This window comes from Protopterus annectens, chromosome 13.part0 (assembly GCF_019279795.1).
Source record: "Protopterus annectens isolate FY-2018-M chromosome 13.part0, PAN1.0, whole genome shotgun sequence".
NCBI classification, from domain to species: domain Eukaryota; kingdom Metazoa; phylum Chordata; order Ceratodontiformes; family Protopteridae; genus Protopterus; species Protopterus annectens.
The window spans coordinates 277,705,452-277,731,712 of record NC_056747.1 but is presented as its reverse complement, the minus strand read 5'-3'; the positions used below and the strand labels follow the sequence as shown (position 1 = coordinate 277,731,712).

Genomic DNA, 26,261 nt, shown 5'->3' with positions numbered 1-26,261 from the left:
CAGTATGTTTGAATGTCTGGTGGGTGTGGTATCTCTTCAAGGGTATTGTGTTAATGAAGTCCAGGCATCATTGTGCCAGTGAGTATGAGGCAGTGTATGTTTCCCAGTCTATAGAGTAGCAGTTAAAGTCTCCCACAAATAGGGTATTTGGTTTAATAGCGAGTGTCTCCAGTAGGTCTAGGTACGAGTTATGGGATTCTAAGGACTTAGAGGGTGACCTATAGCTTGCTTGGATAGGATCAATGACTTTGTCTATGGTGATTTCCATGTAGATTAATTCCAGGGCATCATCCTGTTTAACCAACATAGAGTTATGCTTGCTGCTAATACAGATGGAGACTCCTCCACTTTTTGCCCGTGTCTGTGCAGCTGATGGTCTAAATGTGTGGAAGGTACTGGAGCCTTGCACTTTCAAAGTACTTTCTGCAAATTTATACCATGTCTTGGTAACAGCACAGATGTGGATATTCTCCAGAGTGAGGAGAGCTTGTAGGATGTGGAGTTTCTTGTTTAAGCCCTTAGCATTGGGCAGTAACAACCAGAGCTTTCTTTGGGTTTTATTTGCCATGGCCTATAAAGGACTCTGGGAGGTGGTGGGTAAAGTTTTAGACAATATTAAGAATCCTATCGGAGACAGGTACAAACCATTTTTTGCAAAGCAATGGGGTCTGTTAACCATGTCTTTTCATACTGACAAATATTGACTCCTCCTGGAAAGACACCAGAAATTTAGCCAATTATTGAAGTTAATCATATTTTGTTCATACTGTGGCATGCTCCTTGGTGAAGGTAGAATGCTGCTCAATGAAAGGCACATACCTGCATGAGTCACATTCAGAGAGATCAACAATGTCTCTCTTCATATAGTCCAGGGAAGTACATCTTGTTAGATATATATTTAGAGATTTATGAATGCATGTACTTCTGTTTGCTAGTTAGATACATATACACTTCTGTTGCTGTGATATATGTAGGAATAATATAGTCAGTTTGATGCATACATTTGTGTTTGCTAGCATACATATATTAAAGGGTTAAACTGTTTTCAGCTAAAAAAAAAACAAATAAATAAAACGGCATTCATCTATAAATGTAACATGAAGGTTCTGGTACAGCTTGAGAAAAATGTTAAGTATAAGCTGAATGTTCAGTTGTGTGTAACAAGCTTCAAGGGAAACAGATAAGGACCCAGGTGCAAGAATCAACAGACCAGATAAGGACCCAGGTGCAAGAATCAACAGACCAGATAAGGACCCAGGTGCAAGAATCAACAGACCAGATAAGGACCCAGGTGCAAGAATCAACAGACCAGATAAGGACCCAGGTGCAAGAATCAACAGACTTCCTAGACTGTTACATAATTCACCTTGAAACAGAACACAAAGGAGCTTATTAACAGACTGCATGATATCAACTGCAGGGGGGAGTATCGAAAGACTGGTTTCATACAGAAACATTCTTAAACAAGAAAGACTCCCTGAACGTTTAATAATCAGACTGTATGACATTAGAAAATACCAAAGTAATGACTTTGAGAGTTCCCAAAAGACTGCTTTCATAAGAATGTATGTATGTGAGATCTGATCTGCTTAGATCTGCTTAATGGAGAACATCTTTCATGCTGTACGACGAGCAAATCTGAAGACATTAAAGCTGTAAACTGTACAGTATTCTTCTACATGTCAACTGTTATATGGACAAGTTCTATTAGTAATACTGTGCAAGAAAGATAATAATAATAATAATAATATACTGCTGAAAAGGTTAATAGTCTGCGAAGTTTATGTGCACTACCCAGACTTTGTTTTTGCAAGGCACTGAAGCAGTGTGCTAACTAGACTAGGCACCAACACAGAAGCTGCAGCCAGCACTATCAGTAAGTAAAACAAGACTGGCATCATTCATTTTAAATAATTTTTCACATCTCAGGTCATTAATGCCCACATGGATTATGATGCATTCATCCTGGTACCTGGGGTGCAGTGACTTGAATGTGTGCTTAACTTGGTGAATCCTGGCTCCAGATAAGCAACTAACTGTTATCTTCTCCTTGTTCATCTGGTGAGTGGGACATCTGGGTGAGAGGGACATCTGTGTGTCATACAATGGAGTCCCCTATGCCAAGAGTCCTGGGTAGTGTGTTGGCTTACCTTATGGGCTTTTTCTTGGGGCTCCACTGGGTGTAGGAGTATGCATGGTGTTTGGTGTTGCTTTTGGTGAATGCTTTAGAGAGTGCTGAGGATAGATGTTACTGTTTTCAGGCTTAGGAGGTCTTGACAACCTTGTTTGTATGCAAGATTTTTGCCTCCAGTAAAATTGTGTATGTGCATCTCTCGCATACTACACTTATTTTTAAGGGTTAAATGGTTATCTGTGAATATTGAGGCAATTCCTACATTGCCTCAGGATGCTGACATCTACCAAGCTGGCTATGGTGACATTTGGAAACTGCATATGTCCGGACCTGCATTTGGGTGGGCTACTGTAGGTTGTGGAAAATGTTATTCAGAGGACTCCTTGGTTGGTCTCTGAGGTTTAACACTACATTAGATTAAATTGTGCTAAGATTTGATAATAGTGCTGTTTAATCTGCAAACTAGCTGCTCTAAGCTTGTCTCCATACAATAGCTTGTTTTAGCCACACTAAGTTATAGATTTCAGTTCTAATGGAAGGTAAAACATTTACTTTCTGAGCATTTGTGTTTCTACAGGGCACTGCTAACTTCCTGATGTAATAGCAGCAAGAAAAATTGCTATAACAAAACAAACTATCTTGACAAGGCCATTTCATGTATTAGGGACCTTTAGAAAGGCAAGGGATGGCCACAGTGGTGCAGCGGTTAGCTTTGCCACCTCACAGCAAGAGGTTCTCCAGTTTGATTCTTGGCTGGGGTGCCTTCTGTGTGGAGTCTGCATGTCCTCCCTGTGGTCACATGGGTTTCCTCCGGGTGTTCCGGTTTCCTCCCACATCCCAAAGACATGCAGTAGGTAGGTTGGACACTCTAAACTGGCCCTAGCTGTGAGTGTGTGCATGTGTGTGCCTTCTGTGGAAGGTTAGGCACCGGGCTGGCAACTCAATACCGTAAAACTCCACTGCCAAACATGAGCGGACAGATGATCCGCTGTGGTGACCTCTAACCGGGAAAAGCGAAAGAAGAAGAATGATTTAAAGGCAAAATCAACAAATAAAATAAAAACAAAGCAGTAGCACTCTGAACAATTACTGAAGTACAAAACAATAAAATAAATCTTTGATCTGCCAAGGATGGACCACGATTAAATCAAGACCCCTTCAGATTGCGGCTAGAGTACCAAGCAGATGAGAGTTCTGGGAAAATAAGCATGTGACAATTGGTAGTAAGGGAGGTTTACTTAAATGCAGTATTGCTTTGCTGGATGGACACTTAGTATTATGGATATATGGAAAACAATGTGTGGGAAAGTACTTAAATAGGTTAAACAGACAACAGCAGTGAAGGGAAGGTGGGACTTTGGAAGTTAGATAACTAACCATAGGGAGCAGAAGCCAGAGACACAGCCATTTAAAACCACAACAAGAAAAAGGTGAGAGAGTTGGGGAAAATATTCAAGGTGGAGCTCAAGTCCTGTAGTTAGAATTTCAGAAAATTTTAACTTAATGTCTCAGTGGTGGTGGGGGGGGCAGACTCAAAGAGCAGAGGGAGAAAAACAGCACCAACTCCTTTGTCAGATCAAAGTGTTGAGGTTTGTCAGAAGAGAAGCCATTTGGTAGAGACAGCAAATATCTTTATATTGAGATTTCCCCTTCTTCATCCCTCCCTCCTTGTTCCAAAGCAGACAGTCACCACAAATGCCTCAGACATTGCTTGAAAAGCAGTTTCAGGGGGGATAAAAGTGCAAGGTACCAAGGACAGATGCAGGCACATAAATGTAAAAGAGATGCTTGTCCTGACCAAGGCACTCAGCTCTCTGAATCATCTTTGATCCCCGAGACCTCAAGTTGTTACTGACAATACCACAGTCATGTGGTACTTCATCAAGCAATGTGGAACCAGTTTGTACTCCCTTTGCAGAATAGCCAAGTTAACTTGGGATATAGCATACAGCATCATCTCACTCTACAGGCATCTTGTATTCTGTCAGAGCAAAATTGTGTGGCAGACCAAGCTGAGAAGGATAAGAGTAGATCCTCACAAATAAAAACTAGGTCAAGGGGGTCTTCAAAAGTTTCATCCACCTTTGGGGAATTCCTCAAGTCGGGGGGGGGGGTCCTTTGAAAATTTGATCCATCTTTGGGGAATTCCTCAAGTAGACCTACTTGCCTACTCTCCGAACAATCAGCAGCCAAGATTCTGCTTCAGGACTCCATGCAAGAATGCTTGGAAGACAGATGACTTTTCTTTTCCTGGACAGGAATGTTCCTGTATGCTTTTCTACCCTTCCCACTGATATACAGGGTAGTTCTGTAGATACAGAAAGAATCCCACATGAGCACTGTGGTGACTCCTTTCTAGCCCAGGCAGCAGTCGTTTTCTCTTCTTTTGGAAATTCCCAGGGGCAATTACCACAAACATCCTCACAGAATGGATCTACTCATACAAGATTAGGGGTGTTTTATACACTCTGACCCCAAACAACTTTAATTGAATGCCTGGATGATAGAATCTGAACTCCTTTTAGGCACCTGTTTACTGAGGATGTGCAGCAGGTGCAAATGGAGGCAAGAAAGGTAGAAGTGGAAAATTACATATTATCAAATAGAAAAAGGTTTTCTAATTGGTGCCAACAACATAACCAGCACCCATTTGGGTCTAGTTGTCCTCTGGTTTTACAATATTTGTGTGTGTTACTATTCTATGGCCTTTCTCACTCCTCCATCAAGGTTCATTTATCAGCCATTTCAGGATGTCTGCCCATGGATCCTCCTCTTCCTATGCATTCTCATGTCAAAATGTTTTCGAAAGGAGTTTTGCAATAGAGACTTCAAAGAAAACTGGTGGAACTTCCTTGGGATCTTAATGTTTTGCTTGAAAAGCTAATATTTGCTTCATTTGAACCAGCTAACCTCACTGATTTGAGGTTCTTAACATGGAAAGCAGTTTTACTGATTGCTCGGATATATGCAAGAAGGGTATCTGAGTTGCAAGCTCTTATGGTGAGTCACCCTATGTCATTTTCCCAGAGATGGGGTTTCTTTAAGAGCTAATCTTTCTTTTATGCCCAAAGTTGTGTCTGAATGTACTTTAAGCCAAACGTTTCATTTCCCTATTTTCTTTCCTGAATCTAAAAATGAAGGAGAAAGGATACTGCATACCTTAAATGTCCTCAGACAACTCAGGTACTAACTTAGTAGAACTAAATCTTTCAGATCTTCAGATTAAAGTGTTCATTTCTTGTGAAAGTAAGAAGAAGAGACAACCTGTGTCAAAACAGACTATTTCCAAATGGTTGTCTAAAGCTATTTATTACCTTTTGTTATACTCACCGTAACAAAACTACTCCAGGCAGGGTCAAGGCCCACTCTTTCAGAGCCTTGGCTTCATCTATGATTTTTTTTGGAAAGGGTTAGATTCTAGAAGTATTCTAGAAACAGCAACTTGGTCCTTTATACATCCATTTACAAGGCATTACAAGCTGTATTCCTTCTCAAGGTCTAGATCGGACTTTGCTATGACCATTCTCCAGGGGCAGTTGAACCCTTGTCTTTCCACCTCCTTAGTGTAATAGCCTAGGGTAATCTGCCAGTATAGCCAAGGCTACTTCAGCAGTGATCAATATGATAAACATAGTACAGTAGTGTAATTAAATTCACCATAACAGTAGATGTTCAAATGATCAGTGCTGCAGTACCCCCCCCCCCTCTCTCCATCCCCCTTGTTTTTGGTGTGCTGTTTATGCCAGGGTGTGGACATTTACATTTTGTTATTGATAGCACTGTCCTTTTAGGGATCAGCCTCTCTCTGTGCTTCCATGAAAGCTCTGAAGGACTGGGCGCCCAAACCTGATTTTTTAATCAACTCAGCTCAAGTTGACTGATGGTTTGTATGCATTGAAGGTGCCTTGAAGCGTTGCAAGCTGTCTGGCTGGTTAAGGGTTAGCATAATGGTTAAAGTGTTTACCTCTTAGACAAGAGGTACAGGTTTTGATGCTCACAAAGAGAAATTTGCTGTGCTTAAAATGGCCAACAAGGGCAGCTAGCCTAGTACTTACCTATGAACCTATGAACTCATATCCTTGGCAGGATATAGCCCACATAGCTAAGGCTACTGCAGCAGAGCTCATTCATACATCTACTGTTATAGCAAGTTTATTTACACAACTATGCTTTCTTATCCAACCCTGCAAAATCATTGTAATATTTTGGAGACTGGCATTTGTGGATTGGTGTTGTCAAACATTTATGAATGTGTGGTTGGAATATTGGGCTTCAATGATTCCTTCAAGAACCATTTTATTCACATGTGGAAATATTGTTACTGTTAACATTTTTGTTTTAGGCAGCTCTGCATTGTGGAAACTGTTGTGTGTTAAGGGGAAACAGATTTATTTTTTCATTCTGCTGTCCATGAATATGGTTGTACATGTACATTTAGAAGCTGGTTTTAAGATTAATAAAAATGATGAAGGCCAAATTCAGTAAAAACACCAACAACAAATATGCATTTAGGAAATTAAATGCTTTATTGTTTCCAGTTTACTACTCAGACACTTTATAAAATATGATACTCTTTTAAATATAAAAATATAGAGTTAACTATTACAGTTCCACAGTAAAAAAAATGGCACTACATTCTGTTCACATAAGGTTAAATATGAATAAGTTATCAATAAATAAAACTTTCATGAAACAGTTGTCAGAGGACTTTAAGATGTTAAAATAGATGTGACACAAAAGAATGTTTAGAGCTATGCTTCAAACCTGCAACAAAAAATCTATAAGGGTGCACATTGGTTGAGAGACATCACCTAACATCTTATGATGCACTCCTCACTTTAGTTTATTTACATGGTTACAACGACTTAGATTTTAATGGATCAGGAAAATTCCTGTAAGACTCATAACTGATACAAATCCATTGCTGTGCTTTCCTTATGCTATTAAATCCAAAACAAGCATATGGATAATATTTCTACACAGTATATAGAGTTTGGACAGTATAACATAAAATTGTGTTTAAAGGTGGCCTGCACAGTCATTTGTTATTCTCATCAACAGTTATTGGTTAGCTTTTCTCAAAAAAGAGGTAGGCATAAATGTTTTAGTTGTTGCATATATATATATATATTTTTTTTTTAAATGTTTACAAAATTAACAGCTGTATAATGGATTTCTCATTTGAATGCAATAAAGTCTGTGAAATAAGACTTTACAAAAAAGGACAAACTGCAACATGAAGATATCAGAGGAGTAGCATAAAGAAGGCAGCTCTCATGCAAGAAGAAATAAAATTAGCAATGCTCTGTAGTGGCAAAACAGACATTTCTGACTATGCTGTTTGATTTACTCCATCTATACTTACTGCCAGACTAATGTGCACACATTCATGAGATTGTATGCCTCTTGCAAAATAAATTGAAGTCAAAACTTTACACAGACTCCATCTTCAATACTACTGTTCACAAGAAGGAAGTGGAAGAACTAGAGATGTGGCTTAATCAGAATCAGTGGCCAAAATGGTGTGATGAAAACATTCCTTACAGAGAAAGCAATTTGTAGTCCCAGTTTATCTATCTCTCTATCTATCCATCTATCTCTCTATCTATCTCTCTATCTATCTCTCTATCTATCTATCTATCTATCTATCTATCTATCTATCTATCTATCTATCTATCTCTCTCTATCTATATATTTCCATTTGCTGACTAGAAAAGTCCAACTAAGCAAAAAGACCCTGAAGACTAGGACACCAAAATTATACAATATCATACATCAACACAAGAATAAAAGTCACACAGGATAACAACTGCAGTACAGAGATGTAAGATTAAAAAAAAAAAACTTTCAATAAAATATATGAAAATAATTGAAATTCTGCAATATGGTGATGAACCTACATTGACATAAATGTGCCAAATATGTTACATTATAATACAGTAATAGATATTTGTAATTTATAACATTAAGTATTTTGATTTTATGCCAAAGATGAAGTTGAAGTGGAAAGGGAGAAAACATTGCTGACCGATATGACTAAATGGCAGATACATATAACAATTAATTAGTATTCTGATAAACTTTCAGGAGTGAGAAACGATATAAAAGAAACTTGCATTTTGAGGCAGAGCAAAGTCTGGGAGGCAGAAAACTGTGCAGAGTAGTAACACTGAGATGCAGTGAAATAGTAAGTGGTAAATTAAAGAGTAGCTTTTAGTATTTATAATTAAGGTATTAGCCTGGGGAGGAGCAGGAGCATAGCAAGGAGCTATATGGATATTGCTTACACTGATTTTTGAAAACTTTAGCTTTTTAGTTTCCTTTAAGTAGATTGGTAGGCAATTTCAAATTCTGAAGGCATAGCAGGAGCTAGAAATTAAGCTGACCTGGCTGAGTTTCAGATTTTTGTGAGATTGTGGGTGGATGGAGTATCTCGGAGTTCAGAGAAAACAGTTTGCATAAAATGGGAATTGAACTGGGAAGCACTGCTGTCTTTGTTGTCATTTGTTGTGAGTGAGGATATGTTAGAATGGCTGACAAGGGAGATTATTAACAGAGGACCAGAAGTGCTTTGGATTGCGCTATTTGTGTTAGAGAAGTAATAGGACTGCGTGCCTTAATTAATCTTTTGTTTAATTTAATTTAAGCTTTCTAAGGTCTCTGAAATGTTAACAGGGACTCAGTAGTTTGTTTTAAGCCAACTTGTCCATACTCTCTGCCTTAGGGCCATGAGTTGTTTGGTTTCATTAGTCAGCCATAGGGCTGGGCTTGATTTAACTCTTTTTTGTAGTGGTGCATGGTGATTCAGTATGTTAAAAACTGATGTGTTGAAATTAAATATTAATTCATTAAGGGTAGAGACTTTACAGATGACAAGTTACAGTATCCCAGGCTACTGTTAAAAGCTTCTAAACTGAATTTTGTGGGATTGTGCACTTGTTTGTGGAATACTTGATTTTTTTATCATTTAGTTGACTTAATACAAATGTAGGGAGATGGTCAATGATTGTATCAGGTAAGCATTCAGACCATCAGAGAGAAACTTCCAGGTTTGTATATTCTGTCTGGCAAACATGTCTAAGTGCATTCTGAGTTCATTCAGACTGTGGTCTTTTTTTTTTCATTTGCTTGGTGGCATTTTATTGTGATGTTTTGGGAGGTTCCAAATTAAAAACCTAACCCTTTGCCTGTTGTTGTTAATATCTGCTTTAACAGAAGAGTTTAAGTATAGCAGGCCTCATATGCACAGTCTTTTAGACATGAAGATTCAGAATAAACTCAGTCTGCCTATGAATTGATGATGGGATATAAATATTCCTTAAATGATCTATTCAAGATTAAGAATAGAATCCTCAATTTATTATTTTGGTGTATTGCTTTTGTACTGTGTCTAGCTGGGTGAAATGCTTCGTCAGATAACAAAACGGTGCAAATGCAGACCCCTCAATACAATGACATTCACACGAGAAGGTGGATTAACAGGAAGTAAGGTCAGTGATGTGTTTGCACTGCCATAGTGCCACTGAAAAATGCATTCTTCAAGAAGGTCCATCTCTGACTAACAAATTGTCTTAACCTCAATGCTAAGAAATGCATAATTTTACACTTTGGGAAGTTAACCGCCCCGACTAATTACCATGTTGATATTACACCACAAGAGTTGACCCAGTGGTCAGAGATCTGTGTACACACATAGACAGTAGCCTTGCCTTTGACCACCACTTGACCTCAGTGGTAAGGAAATCCTTTTATACTGTGCAACTTATAAGTAAGAGCATAGCATCTTGGTCCAAATGGGTTATTATCCCACTGTAGTCTACCCTTGTCAGACCAATCACAGTATATATGCACCTAACCAGGCATATGCAGCAACTACACTGACCCCAGAGGTTCCTTACAAAAATAATACAAGGTGCAACAAACCTGTCTTAAAGCCCTTTTCCTCTACTCAGTCCACTATAGATTTCTGAGGGGTGAGCTATGCCTGACTTATAAGGCATCCACAAACCCCACACTTATGAATCTCCTACATATTCATAAGTTAAAGAGTACTAGAAATACAAGGTCTAGAGACCTGAATTTGTATGTGAATTAAACAGAGGAGAGATAGATACGTGTCCCAGGGACTACCCCACCTATGGAACAGCCTTCATCTACTACCCAGTTTAAGTGCAACCCAGACCAGTGAATGGGGAATAGGAAATTTCCACTGGGTCTGGCACCCATGTCCCTTATGGTCAGAGGTATTATAAATGCCTGGTCCTCAATGTTCTACTTGGATACGGGACTTCATTATTCTTGCTAGGCTTAGACCCCCCCCCCCCCGGGTCTTTAGCCAAGTTACAGTCTATGAATATATGAATCTATGAAAAAGCAGCAGCAAGAGGTGAGTGTCTTCCAAATCAGGGTGATGGCAGCCTGTGAGGGCCTCTCCATATATGTCATCATCACAGAGAGTTGCCAACACAGGATCCCCACAAGCTTCAAGGAGGAAGGGAAGACACCATATCTCTGCTCCAAACATGGATAATCCAGCTAGGCCACTTTGCTAGAAATTGCTGGACAAGGTAGGTGTGGGCAGAGGTGGAGGCTTAAATGGAGAGTGGCTCTCAATAAATGCCCCAAATAATAGATGAGAGTGTCAGAAAATCTGGTGCAGAATGACTTTGGCTTGGTGAATCATACTTTAAAATTTAAAGACCCGTCTGTCTGTGGTAACTAAATCAGCTTGTGATAGGACTTACATTATAATTTTGTAACTGCCTGCATATTTGGATGCCAATTTATAATCTCCAGGTTTAGTGCTGCTGAAAAAGAAAACGAATGACAAATACCACAGCACAGAGCGTCAGGCACTATACTTGGAATGGCACAATCTTTTCATATTTTATTCACTAGTTTCACCTGTTTCCTTCTATGTGTTCAGTCATAAATCCCCTTCACTTCTCTGTTACTGATCTTTGGTTGCACTGAGCTGTCCTAGGACACCAAGGCATGGCACTGTATGACGTTTCTAATTCCAAGTACACAATACAAAATGACATCTGTCTGCTGCAGCAGCAAAAACCTGATTAGAAGGTATAGCCAACCTTATAACGCAGGACCATCCTTTGACAAATCGATATTGTTCTTAATCCAGTGATATTGGATAACCTAGTCTTCCTAGTCTCCAACAAATACTGCCTACTATTTTCACTATAGCATCTCTTCTCTGACTCTTAACATGTTGCTACCGTAACTGATGTAAATATGGCACATAATGGTGTCTATTGACAACCTTCTTGAGTCATCTTTCTATTCTACATTAACATTCCTTACTTTTTAGTGTGCTCTTATATTGGATAAATTATTTTTATTTTTTCCTCTTAATGTGTGTTCATATTATAAGCTGAGACTGAAATTGGTTCTGAGGGATCAGTGCTCTACCCCACTTAATAAACTGTATAAATAAATATTAACCCCTTCATTTCTTTTTTTTTTAATTATGGAACAATTGTGTTTTGCCGAACTTCACAACAAATAGAGACTATAAAACACTGCAGAGTGGAAATTTACATCTGCCTTTGTAGACAGGGACTGTTATGACCTGGATTTTTTTTCACTGCTTAAAACATATCACTTGAATGTAATCTGTCCCCCAGAACTTGTGAAAATTTTAGCAAATGCATCAATAATATTGTACTTAGGAATTATAAGGGCTTCGGTATCGTTCCTGCTTATTGTGACTAAATCACATCTATCTCTTGAACTGAAGTTCTCTTGCATGTCTTCAACTATATCTGTTATGTCTGTAAATGTTTTGCTGGCTGTAGTTATATAATACTCATCTGTTCTTTTTTTTAAGTAATAGAATTATAGAAGGGCATGCGACTGTTATAATTGACCATGGTGCTGAGATCTTCCTCATATGGGCAATTTAATCTTTATTGCTAAAACCTTTAGTTTGTTACAATTACTTGTTTAGGTCATTCATGTACTTTGTACACCTGTAGTTGAGCATAACGTGTTCCACAAGTTGAGGTGATTGTGTCTTGCAATAACATAATACTTAACAGTGAAACTGTGTTTAATCTGTTCAGGTCTCAATGATGTCACCAATAAGCTGCTGCTAAAGTATATTAATACTGTTGTTCTGCTATAGACATACTCAGTATTGCTTGAATAGTTCCTGCTATAAAGAGGTAAATACCGTTAATCAAGCTAGGTAGAAAACTGGGTATTTTTGTTTCCTTTAATTATTTGTGTTGAATAAAATATTGAAGTTGTGTTACTGCATTACATTTTACATTATTTGGTAATAAATGTTGATGCAATTAAAATAACAGAAATACTTTAGCAAACTGAAAGATGACAGAAAAGTCTTTCAGTAAATGTCCTGAAATGAGTTCTCAAAAAGCATTACGGAGAGATGCATGGACATGTCCATGAAATAATTTAAATGGCTGAATATAAACTAAACGGTATACTACCTGAAGATCTCATATTACTTTTAGTGAAGGTTAACAGTTTCAGTGTGTCCTATAAAATTGTCAATTAAAATGTATTAAAAAGCTAACTAAAACTGATAATAGTTTTGAAACAGACCAGATATTTAAAAACTAGATGTATACTGTACAAGCTGTGAAATATAAACAGTAATTATACATGTTATAATCTTCCATTGTTCTATAAAATGGCTTTAAAGGAAAGAATGCAACTTTGAAGTCAAAGTCTGGACTTAAGAACCACAGGATCATGTTAGATCGGTAGGTAGAAGTGAAGTCTGAGTGTGAAAAGCTGCAAGTCCTGCAATGAAGTCTTTTCATGCCACATAATGATTAGAAAACAATTGGATGACAGAGCAGAGGCCTAGCTAAATTGCAGTTGAACATCTAGTTTTGACATAATATTAGCATCACCTAAGCTGCATACCAAACTAAGGCTTTTCATCTTTTTACATTCAGTTTATACCTCTACAAGGATAATACATAAGCAATGCATGCTTACTGCCTGTATATGAATCCTAAGATTAAAATTCTTGGAGATTGCTACAGGAAGATATGTAATCTGTGTTGTTTCAATATGTGCAAAATTCATCAAACATTTTTTAAAAATAAACAAAATATCTGTAAACATGCTAAAACATATTCAGTAAACATAAAAAAATGCTACTAAGCCACTTCAGGAGACTATAACCATAACAACTTCTTTACTTCCACCAACAATTCACCATCATCAGAAACCATTCTAGAAATATGTACAAATTGCCTTTCAACAAGGTTTCAATTAATAGTATTTTACGAATAAGAATGAGGAAGCTATGACTGTTGAGTATTAAAAAGTATTTTTAACCCTTGATAAGCCTTTAAAATCTGTTAATGGATTAAAAAAATGTATAAAACATTTTATAAAAATTTATGAGAGTATTTCATTATTAATTAGGTTCTTGTAATGTTTTTGACTGGATAATTGATTAACTATTATGAAAATGGGTGTGTATACAAGTGGGGGGTTGAATTTGATGTATTTCTGATGAAGTTCTGTAATAAAACAAACAAAAACACTAAAATATTATTGTCAGTGATTTTATGGTTACAGTCTCATGATGTGGCTTAGCATTTTTTTTTTTAGTATTTACTATTACCACAGTTGAGGAAACATATTCAGGGCTTAGATACCATATTCAGTGCTTGTCTACCAGAGTCTGAACAGTGCAGAACTCGATCTGATAGTTTACCCCAAGGTTAAAGTAACAGACTGTAAAATGAGCTTGGTATCCAGGAGACTAGAGTCTGATTGTTGAAACCTCGATTTGCACACAGAGGAAACATATACACACTCTTAACCTTCACTTAACATTCCAGTGCTCCTGGGCTGACCCTGAACATATACTTGTGTGTCTTGTGGATTTTATTGAGAAACTTATAAAATAATGAAAATTAGGCACAGTAACATTGTTTGACAATAATATCTTCAAAAGTTGTCATTGTCAGTTTTCCTTCACTTGTGTAATGCATTAATACCATAGGTTCATATTCTGCAGGAACACAGCTCGGGGCGGGTGTGGCCCCATTAGAGAGGTGATGCATTTTGGCTTTAATCTGTGTGTGCATGCTTGAAGCCTTGTAGTTATGAGGGCAAGAGCCAACACAAAAATACATGGTGTAGCTCTTAGGGGCTATTACCCAGTCAGACCATCCAATTTCTTCAAAAGATACACTTAAAGACTTGCGACAGCATCTCTTGTCATTGCTTTTGCAGTCAGCATCTGATGATATGTCTCTCCTTTCTCTTAGCTGCTGGGATTTTTGCACATTCACCTTTGATTCAATTTCCAGAATTGTACTGCTCGCATCATCTTCGTCATCGGTTGTTTTAGTTTTGAGGAACATGAAAGCATGAGGTGGAAATTCTAGTGCAAGTTTCAAATGTTCATCAGAACTTGCCATCCAGTGCTGCACAGGCAGGGAAAGGTCAAGGTTAGCACTTCCTGGTGCAGTAAATGCTTTGGAACCCAGCAGTATATGTCTGTGCTTTAGCACCTTGTAAACACTGATCACCTTCAGGCCTCTAGCATTTAGCTTCAGCTTATGAAAAAGATGTTGATGAAGTTTCAGTTTGGCGCTAATAACATTCATTTTTTTATTAATGAAGCTGCTTCTTGAAAAGATGAGGCTGTACATTTGAACGTGATTGTCTGCTTCTCCTCTAGTTCTTGTTTTGTTCTTCCATGTTGGTTTGACTACAAAAATGAAAGTAAGAATCAGCGCGTTAGCTGGACAGGCTCACTATAAATGCCAAAATAGCAAAGAAGGCTTCTGTTCTCAGTTACATTGAAAATGTATGTTATCTAGAAACTCTCATTTAATAATATCTTGGTCAGCTGGCTTACAAGAAAACATCAATAACACTTGGACATACTGTGTGACATACAGTGACAGTCACATGAAATCATACCCAGATAAAATCTTGCAAACTACCTTAAGTATTTAGAGGTAGTAATATATTTAAATTGTCAGTGTATCAGTTGCTGGTGCACTCACTATGTCAAGCTCAATATGGAAACAAACCAGAATAGTATTTGCTGAATATACTAATATAACATAGCTAACGTGTTGTTATCTATTAAACTTCACTTGACCATGGAGGGAAGAAAAAAACACACTGTGGGCCAGATTCGATAACACCTAAGTGTACACGATCTGTATTCAAGAACATCCCTACCACATGTTTTGTGCTTTCTAGCCACACAGAACGATTATACTAAGTGTTCATGTAGTCTACACTTTATGAATCCCCCTCAATATTTAAAGTTTCCAGAAAATCATAGGAAAATTAAAATTAGGAGAAGAAGGTGCAAGTTATGCTTGTGTTATGTGTTCCCTCAGAACGGTGTACACTTAGTGTAGGCATTAATGAATCTCAGGATGTGTCAATTAGAGTTAAAATTAAAAAAATGTAATTATGTGTAAGGTTGCACTCTGAATCACCTGATTAAACAATGGGATGATGATGATATTAATCAGTTAACCTAAAAGAAAATTGTTTCCTTTGGAGTATGACCACAGAGAAGATCCACTATAAAATATCATTCCCCCTGTTATATACAAATCACCGTAATCAAAATATTTAAAGAGCAAGGCATCATACTATTAACAAAGTGCTGTACTGAACAGCTCTAAAACCTGCAAAGGGTTGCACCCCCACAGCACCCCACAATGACCTGCTTCTACAGCCCTAGCCTGAATATATATGTGTATGTATGTATGTATAAAAGAGTCTGTGTTAGACATTCAAACTATACAAATGCTATGACTTAGAAGAATACCTTTCGAATCACAAAGAAATGAATACACAAAATTTTGAATTTACTGAGTTGAAGAAAAACAAAAATGGCTAATTGTATACACCAACTCCAAGATCACATTACAGTGGGGAAAGGGCAAGTTTCTGATCCCTATTGTGCCACAATCATACGCACCTAAACAACAGCAATGGTCAAAACGTTACATTTCCAACACTGTGGCTTATAATTCAAGCATTTGAACTCTTTTGAGAGTTTGAGCATTTGAATGGAATCCATATTTATATATATATATTATCAGTTCTTTTTACTGACTTGTTTTTTTTGTTTGACCTGTGAATCAGATTACTGTTTTTGCAATTTCTGGGGTAATCAAACATTAATGTAGTCCAAGAATATTGACAGTGGGTTTAGGGATTTTTCCTTTGTTCATACTATGTGACCTCAAAGTTGGTATATAAGTAGTGAGGGTGTGTGGGGGGCACAGCCCCCTGCAAAAAAAAAACAAAGAAAAAGTGTTTTGTTTTATAAAACACATTCAGTGTAATGTATGTTCAGGGAAATGGGTTTGATATTTTTCAATTTGGCAACAGTAATTTTTGACTGTTGCCAATGTAACCATATATACACACATGCATAACATACATACTACCTCCCAGCTCACATAAACTTGGAGAAGTGGGAACATTTTTAAAAGCATGAAATTCACCTTTTCCCTTTTTTTCTGAGTTTCACAGCCCCGTGGCAGATGAAAACACAATAAGCTCTGATGAACAAAGGTATTTACAACATAAAAGTATGACTTTACATAAGCAATATTTTAAGATGCAATTGAATTGCATAGAATTGGTAGAAGTGTACCCCCACTCAACCCCACAAATAAGATATTTAAAATGGGGACTGTAACAATAACAGCAAGCACAGATGAGACGGTCTAAACAAGCTCCCAAGTACAGATGACTTACATCAAAGACTTCTTTTCATATTTTATTTACTTTAGGCGCACTGTTAGCAGTTGACATTTTGGGAAAGGAGGTATCAATAGGTACACTTCCTTGTCAGTTCCAAGTCTGCTTTACTTTGTGAAACAAAAACAGTGGTCATCTATCTTAATGTTGCTGGTACATAAGCTGAACACATCTACAATCATTCCCCCTATCAGTACTTCTTATATTTTGAAAAGGCACTGTGTAAGTATTTATAACACAGTGCAAAAATGACAAACTTGTCTTACGAGCATATGCATGCACTGGAAGCAGGATCCAGCAATAAATGAAGAAGAAAGGGCTTGTTGAAATTGAACAGCTTTCAGAAACATATCTGTTTATTGCAGTTAAGTGTAAACTAAATAAAATAAAAATCATAAGTTTCAATTTAATAAATAGTGTAATAAAACCAGAAAAATAGGTGTGGACCTCTTGGGTTTTCAATCCTGAGTGATGCCTGCCTGGAGGGAAGGAATAATCAATTTTACAAAGCCTTTCACTCTTGATCCTAAATGGTGAACAGATTTCTACGTGTAGTCAGTGGTGGAGCTAGCTCTAAAAAGAGCTGTTTTAGCCCTGTGGGCAGCTGGAGCTCTATATAGAGCTGTTACAGATCTCTATGAGCTCTGAGAAGAGCTGTTTTGTGTTTAGAATGCCCTTTCGGGCAAATGCGGTAGTTCTAAAAAGAACTGTTTTGTTTGGTTCACTGAAGCTGTGTCTGTGCCTCCGGCTGGTCTTACTGGAGCTGATACAGATTTCTGTGAGCTCTGAGAAGGGCCGATTTGTGTTTTGAATGCCCGTTCGGGTGTTGGTGGTAGCTCTAATAAGAACTTTTTTGTTTTATTCTTCAATGTGTCTCTGGGTTGCTCTTACCAGAGCTTTTGCAGATCTCTGTGAGCTCTGAGAAGAGCTATTTGGTGTACTGTGAGCTCTGAGAAGAGCTGTTTGGTGTAAGGTGCAGATCCACGTGAGCTCTGAAAAGAGCTGTTTTGTGTATGGACACAATGAGCTCTGGGAAGAGCTGCTGCTGTTGTGTCCTTCGGTGTTCCGCGGTGGTGTCGATCTCCGTTGTCCTTTTTGTTGAACAGATCTTCGGTTCTTTTGCTATGTGTGAGTCCTAAAAAGGACTATTTGTGCGCTCCCCAAGCGCTGGTCAGAATGACCTGAGAGCTGTTGCTGTGCTGCTTTTATGCTCCTGTGGAGGGGGCGTGGTTGAGAGATGTTCAATGAGAAATGACTAGTTGGGGGTGTGGCCTTAGTAGGCCTACAAGGTGAAGACGGACCTGGTTGGAAGCATCTCATTCCTCTTATTTAGTTCCTTTTTATTAACCAGCTACTTGTTCATATGTGCCATTCCTAACCTCTAGCAATGCGTTGGAGCCTTTTGCTTTGTCAAGATTATACCTATGTTTGAAAAAAACTGTACTAAAACTTAAATTTAAATGTAAATGTAACCAAAAAATAAAAAAAATAATAAAAAATAAAAATAAAAAATTAAAATTAAATTTAAAATTAAAATTGAAGTGTAAAACTCTGGGGTTACTGACTATAGTTCTAAATTTAGACTTGCCACTACCATCTGTAAAACAATTGAAGCAAGCTTGGTTCTGAGTAAGATTCTGAGATGTCCGGCGCTTTCGGGGCAGATAGGAAGGTAGCCTGTCTGCCACTCCATCAGGGAGAGCATACATTAGGTAGTAAAAAGTTAACTGTAGTTTGATATTGAAATTTTACCTTTTAAATTAAAAATCATTAAAAGTTGAGCTAACAATTGTAACTTTTGTGAGGGCTGATACATTAACTTACTGTAATTTAATAAATAGTAACATTAGACAATTTCAATGATTATAGACACCAAAAACTGTGAGTTTCCTTTTTTAAAATAAAGCAATAAGAAAGAGCCATTGTCACTTTAAGCAGATACAATATGCCAGACAACATTTTATGTTGAGGGTGGAATTTCATTACACTATGAACTCTATGGAAATTTGTAAGTTATGATCCTCATACCACAATGTGAAGTCAAACAAGCTACAAAATGTTGGTACTGTGGAAATGAAAGTGCCTAGTAACTGCCTGGTATGGCAGTGCATTAGACCTAAAGTATTTCCCTTGTCTAGGTTACCGTCTCTACAACTGCACTGTCATTTATTTCACAACAACAGTCTGACGGAAACATAACCTCTTTATGGAGCTACACTGCATCTTCTGAAGTAATATCACTCTTAGGCTGAGCTGGAAATTGTCTAAGTCTCACAACGTATTATTTTATATTTGTCCCTATTAGAATCTCTGGCATATAAGTATCAGCACTATGAATGGTTGGTATATTGTGTGTGCAAGAGACCAGATGGAAAAGGAGCAAGGCTAGGTGTATCGGAGGCAGTTTCAAATTGTTTTATCATGGTGTGGATGGGAGGAGAAATGGCATAGTCATTATCGTGAAGGAACAGTATGCTAAGAGTGTTTTGGAGGTGAAAAGAGTGTCGGACAGAGTGATGTTTATGAAGCTGGAAATTGATGGTGTAATGATGAATGTTGTTTATGCATATGCTCCACAAGTTGGGTGTGCGATGGATGAGAAAGAAAAATTTTGGAGTGAGTTGGATGAAGTGGTGATGACTGTACCCAAGGGTGAGAGACTGGTGATTGGAGCAGATTTCAATGGGCATGTTGGTGAAGGGAACAGAGGGGACGAGGAAGTGATGGGTAGGTATGGTGTTAAGCAAAGGAATGCAGAAGGTCAGATGGTAGTGGATTTTGCGAAAAGGATGGACATGGCCGTGATGAATACGTATTTTAACAAGAGGGAGGAGCATAGGGTGACATACAAGAGTGGAGGAAGATGCACACAGGTGGATTATATCTTATGTAAAAGGGCCAATCTGAAGGAGATTGGAGACTGTAAAGTGGTGACAGGGGAAAGTGTAGTTAGGCAGCATAGGATGGTGGTTTGTAGGATGACATTGGTGATCAAGAAGAGGAGGATGAGTGTGAGGGCAGCACCAAGGATCAAATGGTGGAAATTGAATAAGGGTAATTGTGTGGTGATGTTCAGGGAAGAGTTAAGACAGGCACTGGGTGGCAGTGAAGAGTTATCGAATAGCTGAGTAACTACAGCAGAGCTAGTAAGAGAGATGGCTAGAAGGGTGCTTGGTGTGACATCTGGAAAGAGAAAGGAGGGCAAGGAGACCTGGTCATGGAATGAAGAAGTACAGGAGAGTATACAGAGAAAGAGGTTGGCGAAGAAGAAGTGGGATTGTCAAAGAGATGAAGAAAGTAGACAAGAGTATAAGGACATGAGGTGCATGACAAAGAGAGAGGTGGTGAAGGCTAAGGATAAGGCGTATGAAGAGTTGTATAAAAGGTTGGACACTAAGGAGGGAGAAAAATGACCTGTACTGATTGGCTAGACAGAGGGACCGAGCTAGTAAAGATGTGCAGCAGGTAAGGGCGATAAAGGATAATGAGGGAAACGTACTCACAAGCGAGGAGAGTGTGTTGAACAGATGGAAAGAGTACTTTGAAGGGTTGATGGATGAAGAGAATGAGAGGGAGAGAAGGCTGGATGATGTGCAGATAGAGAATCATGAAGTGCAGTGGATTAGCAAGGAGGAAGTAAGGATAGCTATGAAGAGAATGAAGAATGGAAAGGCTGTTGGTCCAGATGACATACCTGTGGAAGCATGGAGGTGTTTAGGTGAAATGGCAGTGGAGATTTTAACTAGATTGTTTAATGAAATCTTGAAAAGTGAGAGGATGCCTGAGGAATGGAGAAAAAGTGTTGTGGTACTAATTTTTAAGAATAAGGGTGATGTGCATAGCTGTAGTAACTACAGAGGGATTAAACTGATCAGTCACAGCATGAAGTTATTGGAAAGAGTAGTGGAAGCTAGGTCAAGAAGGGAGGTGATGATTAGTGATCAGCAGTATGGTTTCATGCCAGGAAAGAGCACTACAGATGCGATGTTTGCTCTGAGAGTGTTGATGGAGAAGTACAGAGAAGGTCAGAAGGAGTTGCATTGTGTCTTTGTGGATTTAGAGAAAGCATATGACAGGGTGCCTAGAAAGGAGTTGTGGTATTGTATGAGGAAGTCGGGAGTGTCAGAGAAGTATGTAAGAGTGGTACAAGATATGTACGAGGGTAGTGTGACAGCGGTGAGGTCTGCGGTGGGAGTGACGGATGCGTTTAAGATGGAGGTGGGATTACATCAAGGATCAGCTCTGAGCCCTTTCTTATTTGCAATGGTGATGGACAGGTTGACAGACGAGATCAGACAGGAGTCCCCGTGGACTATGATGTTTACAGATGACATTGTGATCTGTAGGGAGAGTAGGGAACAGGTGGAGGAGACCCTGGAGAGGTGGAGATATGCTCTAGAGAGAAGAGGAATGAAGGTCAGCAGGACTAAGACAGAATATATGTGTGTGAATGAGAGGAAGGATAGAGGAATGGTGAGGATGCAGGGAGTAGAGGTGGCAAAGGTGAATGAGTTTAAATACTTGGAATCAACAGTTCAGAGTAATGGTGAGTGTGGAAGAGAGGTGAAGAAGAGAGTACAGGCAGGGTGGAATGGGTGGAGAAGAGTGTCAGGAGTGATTTGTGACAGACGAGTACCAGTAAGAGTGAAAGGGAAGGTCTGTAAATGGGTAGTGAGACCAGCTATGTTATACGGGTTGGAGACAGTGGCATAAGGCAGGAGTCAGAGCTTGACATGGCAGAGATGAAGATGTTAAGATTTGCACTGGTTGTGACGAGGATGGACAGGATTAGGAATAAGTATATTAGAGGGTCAGCCCAGGTTGGAAGGTTTGGAGACAAAGCCAGAGAGGCAAGATTATGTTGGTTTGGACATGTGCTGAGGAGTGATGCAGAGTATATTGGGAAAAAGATGCTAAGGATGAAGCTGCCAGGTAACAGGAAAAGAGGAAGGCCTAAGATAAGATTTATGGATGTGGTGAGAGGGGATATGCAGGTGGTTGGTGTGACAGAGCAAGATGCAGAGAACAGGAGGAAATGGAAACAGTTGATCTGCTGTGGCGACCCCTAACGGGAGCAGCCGAAAGAAGAAGAAGACTATGAACGCCACACATACCTCTCAACCTTTCAGTGCAAGAAATCTGGACAAAGACTGACAAAATGGGGGAACAAAGGCCCCAAAATAGGGACATATTTTAAATATTCCTCTTATAAGCTTAGAAAGTTGCTAGAGTAACAAGATTTGTTTTAACATACATTTTCTGAATGATTTGAAGTCTGAAACTCAAATGTATGTCATAATTTGTGATTTCAAGTCCTCAGATCATCCCAGTAATTTGTCAGAAAAACTCAGATTTTATGAGCAGACCAAAAATATGAGACAAAAATCTGGACATTCTGCGAAACTCTGTACAGCTGAGAGGTATGATGCCACGTGCAGAGTGGATCACCCCCCGCATCTAAAATATATACATCATTTATTTTCTTTTACTCAAAATAATAAGTTAACACCATTCATAGCAGTTAAAGTTAAGTAATTTACTATGAAGAGTGACTAAACTGGTATGTTATTTTCTTTTTATTTCATCCTGTTGTGTGACTGTATTTCACTTGATAGCATGGCATTATGAATCTTTGTGCGCGTCACCTGTCTCACATATTTCTTTACATGTGCAGATGCATGCCCCCACATACAAGAATGTATACACACACACATGTACACACTCTCTCCCTTCCATACATGTGACTTAAAGTAAATGTATAATGAAAAACTTTCCTTATGAAAACCATAGTAAAACAATTTAGCTACGCTTGGCTTACAGGGAGGCCACAGTGACATTATATCTTCAGGGTAAACAGCCTAAGAATAGTTTCACTGCTCATAGGTTCATAGGTTGGTACTAGGCTATCGGCCAAAGGGCCTATACAAGCCTAGCCATAACAATTCCCTGGATATTTCTTCCCACAATATTTACTTCCCTGGACCCCTGTCTAGCAGGGCAACTGACGTGATCCCCGGGTTGAATTTTCTATCTCCCATCCAATCATCAAGGTTCCTTTTGAAGCGGGCTAAGGAGACGCTCTGCTTGACATGAATGGGCAGTCTATTCCAGAGGATGGAGAGTCTCTGGGTCAGGAACCTACCCTCCAGCATGTTTTGTTCATTGTGATGACAAGGTTTAGATCCCTGGAGCATGCGACTCTGAGGGATTGGGATTTCCTTAAATGGAGCATGTCCAACAGCTCAGAGTTTGACATGGCCTTGTATGTTAAGCAGAGATCACCTCCAAGCAGACGATATGCCACAGAGTATAGCTGGAGTTTTTTTAGACGGTCAGCATAGGGCATCTTCTTTAGGCCTGTGATTCTTTTAGTGAGGTATTTCTGCGGCCTTTCCAGCTGTTGCAGATGTCTTGTGAGGTACATACCAAACAGGGCATTGTACTCTATAATGGGTCTAATGAGGAATGAGTACAGTGGGACAATGACCTCCTTTTTTCTGGATGAAAAGCCTTAGTGATGAGGTGTGCCACATAGAAGGATTTCCTGACTGTTGTGGCGATGTGGTATCGAAGGTGAGACCACTGTCCACCTGTGTCCCTAAGTCTCTCATCACACTTTCGGTGTTTAGTGTACTGTCACCTATGTGGTAATTCATGGGTACATGTTTTTTCCCAAAGAGGATAACTATACATTTCTTGGCATTAAGCTTGAGCCCATGGCTCTGGCACCAAGCATCTGTTTCTGTAAGGCCCTTTTGTAGAATATCCACAGTATTTTGGGATCCAGTAATGGCTCCCAGTTTGCAGTCATCTGAGAACTTTGTTAGCCAGAGTCCTTTAGTGTTGGCCTGTACTTCAGAGAAGTAGATGCCAAATAAGAGCGGTCCCAGGACTGAACCCTGAGGTACTCCACTTGTCACTTGTCTGGAGATGGATTTGGAGTCGGCTTCTTTTACAGTCTGGGTTCTGTCAGTAAGCCAGTTGGCAACCCATCGAGTGACATAGAGATTTATGCCCAGCTTAGTAAGTTTATCTATGATTCCAGAGTGGGGGATGGTGTCGAAGGCCTTGGCAAGGTCCAGATAGGCTGTGTGGACCGCCTTACCCTCGTCCACAGCTCTTGAGACTGATTCGAAGAAGTCAGTCAGGTTCAGGAGACAAGATCGGCCCTACACAAACCCAAACTGGGTGGGGTCCAGTGTTTGAAGGTTGCCAATGTCTTTGTTTAAAAGTTCCATGATAATGCACACCATGCCCTTGCAGAGCAGGCTCATCAGACTGATGGGACGGTAGTTCCCGGGATCTAAGGTGGATCCCCCCTTGTGGAGTGGGATAACTGTAGCTGTGTGCCACTCAGTGGGCACGAAGCCTGAGGTAAGGTTATGATTAAACATGGCACTTAGGTGAGGTGCCAGTTCATTTTGTAGTTCATGTAGTACGCAGCCCGGGATGTCATCTGATTCCATGGATGCTGTATTCTTAGCTTTGGAGAGTGAAGTTTCCACCTGTGTGGCCGTGATTACCGGAATTTGGCAATCTTTTGGTATTGAGATGGGCCCTTTAGGGGGTGAGAGGGGGGTGAAGTTGGCACTAAATCGATCTGCCAGGATTTTGGCAATATCCTTGGGATCAGTATATTTAATGCCATTCTGTTGTAGCTCAGAGCAGATCTGAGCATTGCCATTTAGATTCTTGACATAACTATAGAAAGCATTGTGGTTGTCTTTGGAATCTTTGGCAATTTTATTTTCGTAACTAGCTTTGAAGGATTTTATGAGGGATCTCAGCTTCTTACTGAGGTTGGTAAGGGAGTTGTTTGCATCCTGGGATTTTCCTCTTTTCTGCAACAGTTTTTTCCTTCTGTTGTATAGTTTGTTTATGGCAGGGGACCACCAGATTGGCTTCCTTTTTTTGGAGGAGAGCATCTTGGTTCTATTTGGGATGGCACGATTGATGCACGAGTGGATGTGCTCGTACAGTGCCTTAGTGTAGGATTCAGCAGTCGAACTTTCAGCTCCCATCTGCATGGGTGTCATGAAGTTTGTCACTTCTGACCTGAGTAGCATGAAGTTGGCTTTGGAGAAGTTTTTTACGGAGGTTTCCTTACTGAGGGGTGGCGGTGGGATGTGGATGTCAAGGGTGATTAGCTTATGGTCAGACCTGACCAATGAGGGGGTGACCACTGGTGTGGAGCATCTATCTCCCATGCTGGTAATGACCAGGTCTAGGATATTGGATCCCCTGATGGGACAATGGATTAGTTGATCCAGGGCACTGGAATTTATGAATTCCAAGAACCGTTGGGAAAAGGTGTTAGTACCTGAGTAGTTTTCCCAGTTAATGGCAGTATAGTTGAAATCACTCAGTATTAGAGTGTTTGGTTGTATCTTAATATTTTTCAGTATGTTTAGAAAGCAGTAGTGAGAATCTTGGGGCATGATGGGGGATCTGTAGCAAGCTACAATTTGGATTGCAGTATTACCTAGTGTTAGTTGCACCTGGAGAATTTCAGATGCATTGTGTTGGGTAACTAGCCTGGAGGTGTAAATATCCTTGGTGAATATGGACACTCCTCCACCTTTAGCGTTTCAGTCTTGGTTTGGTGGCTGAAAAGTGTGGTAAGAGTTCTAGCCTGGTATTGCAGGGGTGCTCTCTGGAGCCTTGAACCAGGTCTCAGTTACTGCACAGATATCGATGTTCTCCATTTTTAGGAGTGCCTCAAGAGAGTGCATTTTGAGGTTTAGACTTCTAGCATTGAGTAGCATTACCTTCAGATTTTGCATGCTTGTATCTGTTATGGTGGTGGCTTTGTCGTTTGAACCTTGACTAAAAAAGGCACTATATGGGTGGCAAGAACTTTAGCCAGTAACCTGAATCCCAGGGCAACAGATGCAGACCATCTCTGGCAAAGCATCGTGGTTTGTCGATCATGTCGTCCCAGCCAGACAGATACTGGATCCCCTTTGAATGACACCAGAAACTTAGCCAATTGTTGAAGTCAATCATTTTGTCCTTACACTGTGGTATCATTCTGGGTGAAGGCAGGATTCTACTCAGGGCTAGAGTCATACCTACCTGGATCACATGATCCGAGAGCTCTTCCATGTCGTCCAGGGAGGTGCGTCTCAAGTCATTCACTCCAACATGGACAATGACAGAGTCGTATTTGTACTTGTTGTGGAGTCACTTGAGTGCATGCGTTATGTGTCGGATCCTGGTACCCGACAGGCAGCTGACTGTAATTTTTTCCTTGTTCAGCCAGGTGAGTGGGACATCATTGTGCCTGACTATAGAGTCACCTATGACTAAAATGTTGGGTACGTTGTCTTGCCTTAAGGGTTGTTGTTGGGTGGCACACTGGCATTGTGAGCTATGT

The 26,261-nt window shown here is 39.5% G+C and overlaps 1 protein-coding gene across 1 annotated transcript in view; it reads right to left on the bottom strand.

The window, feature by feature from the left end:
* Nucleotides 1–13,585: 13,585 nt before the first annotated feature.
* Nucleotides 13,586–26,261, bottom strand: part of GDF15 (growth differentiation factor 15) — a 100,392-nt gene continuing 87,716 nt past the window's right edge. Inside the window, exon 2 of the mRNA XM_044055410.1 lies at nucleotides 13,586–14,855. Coding sequence (XP_043911345.1) covers nucleotides 14,053–14,855 — 803 coding nt within the window. The 3' untranslated portion in view covers nucleotides 13,586–14,052. The remainder of the gene's footprint in view (nucleotides 14,856–26,261) is intronic.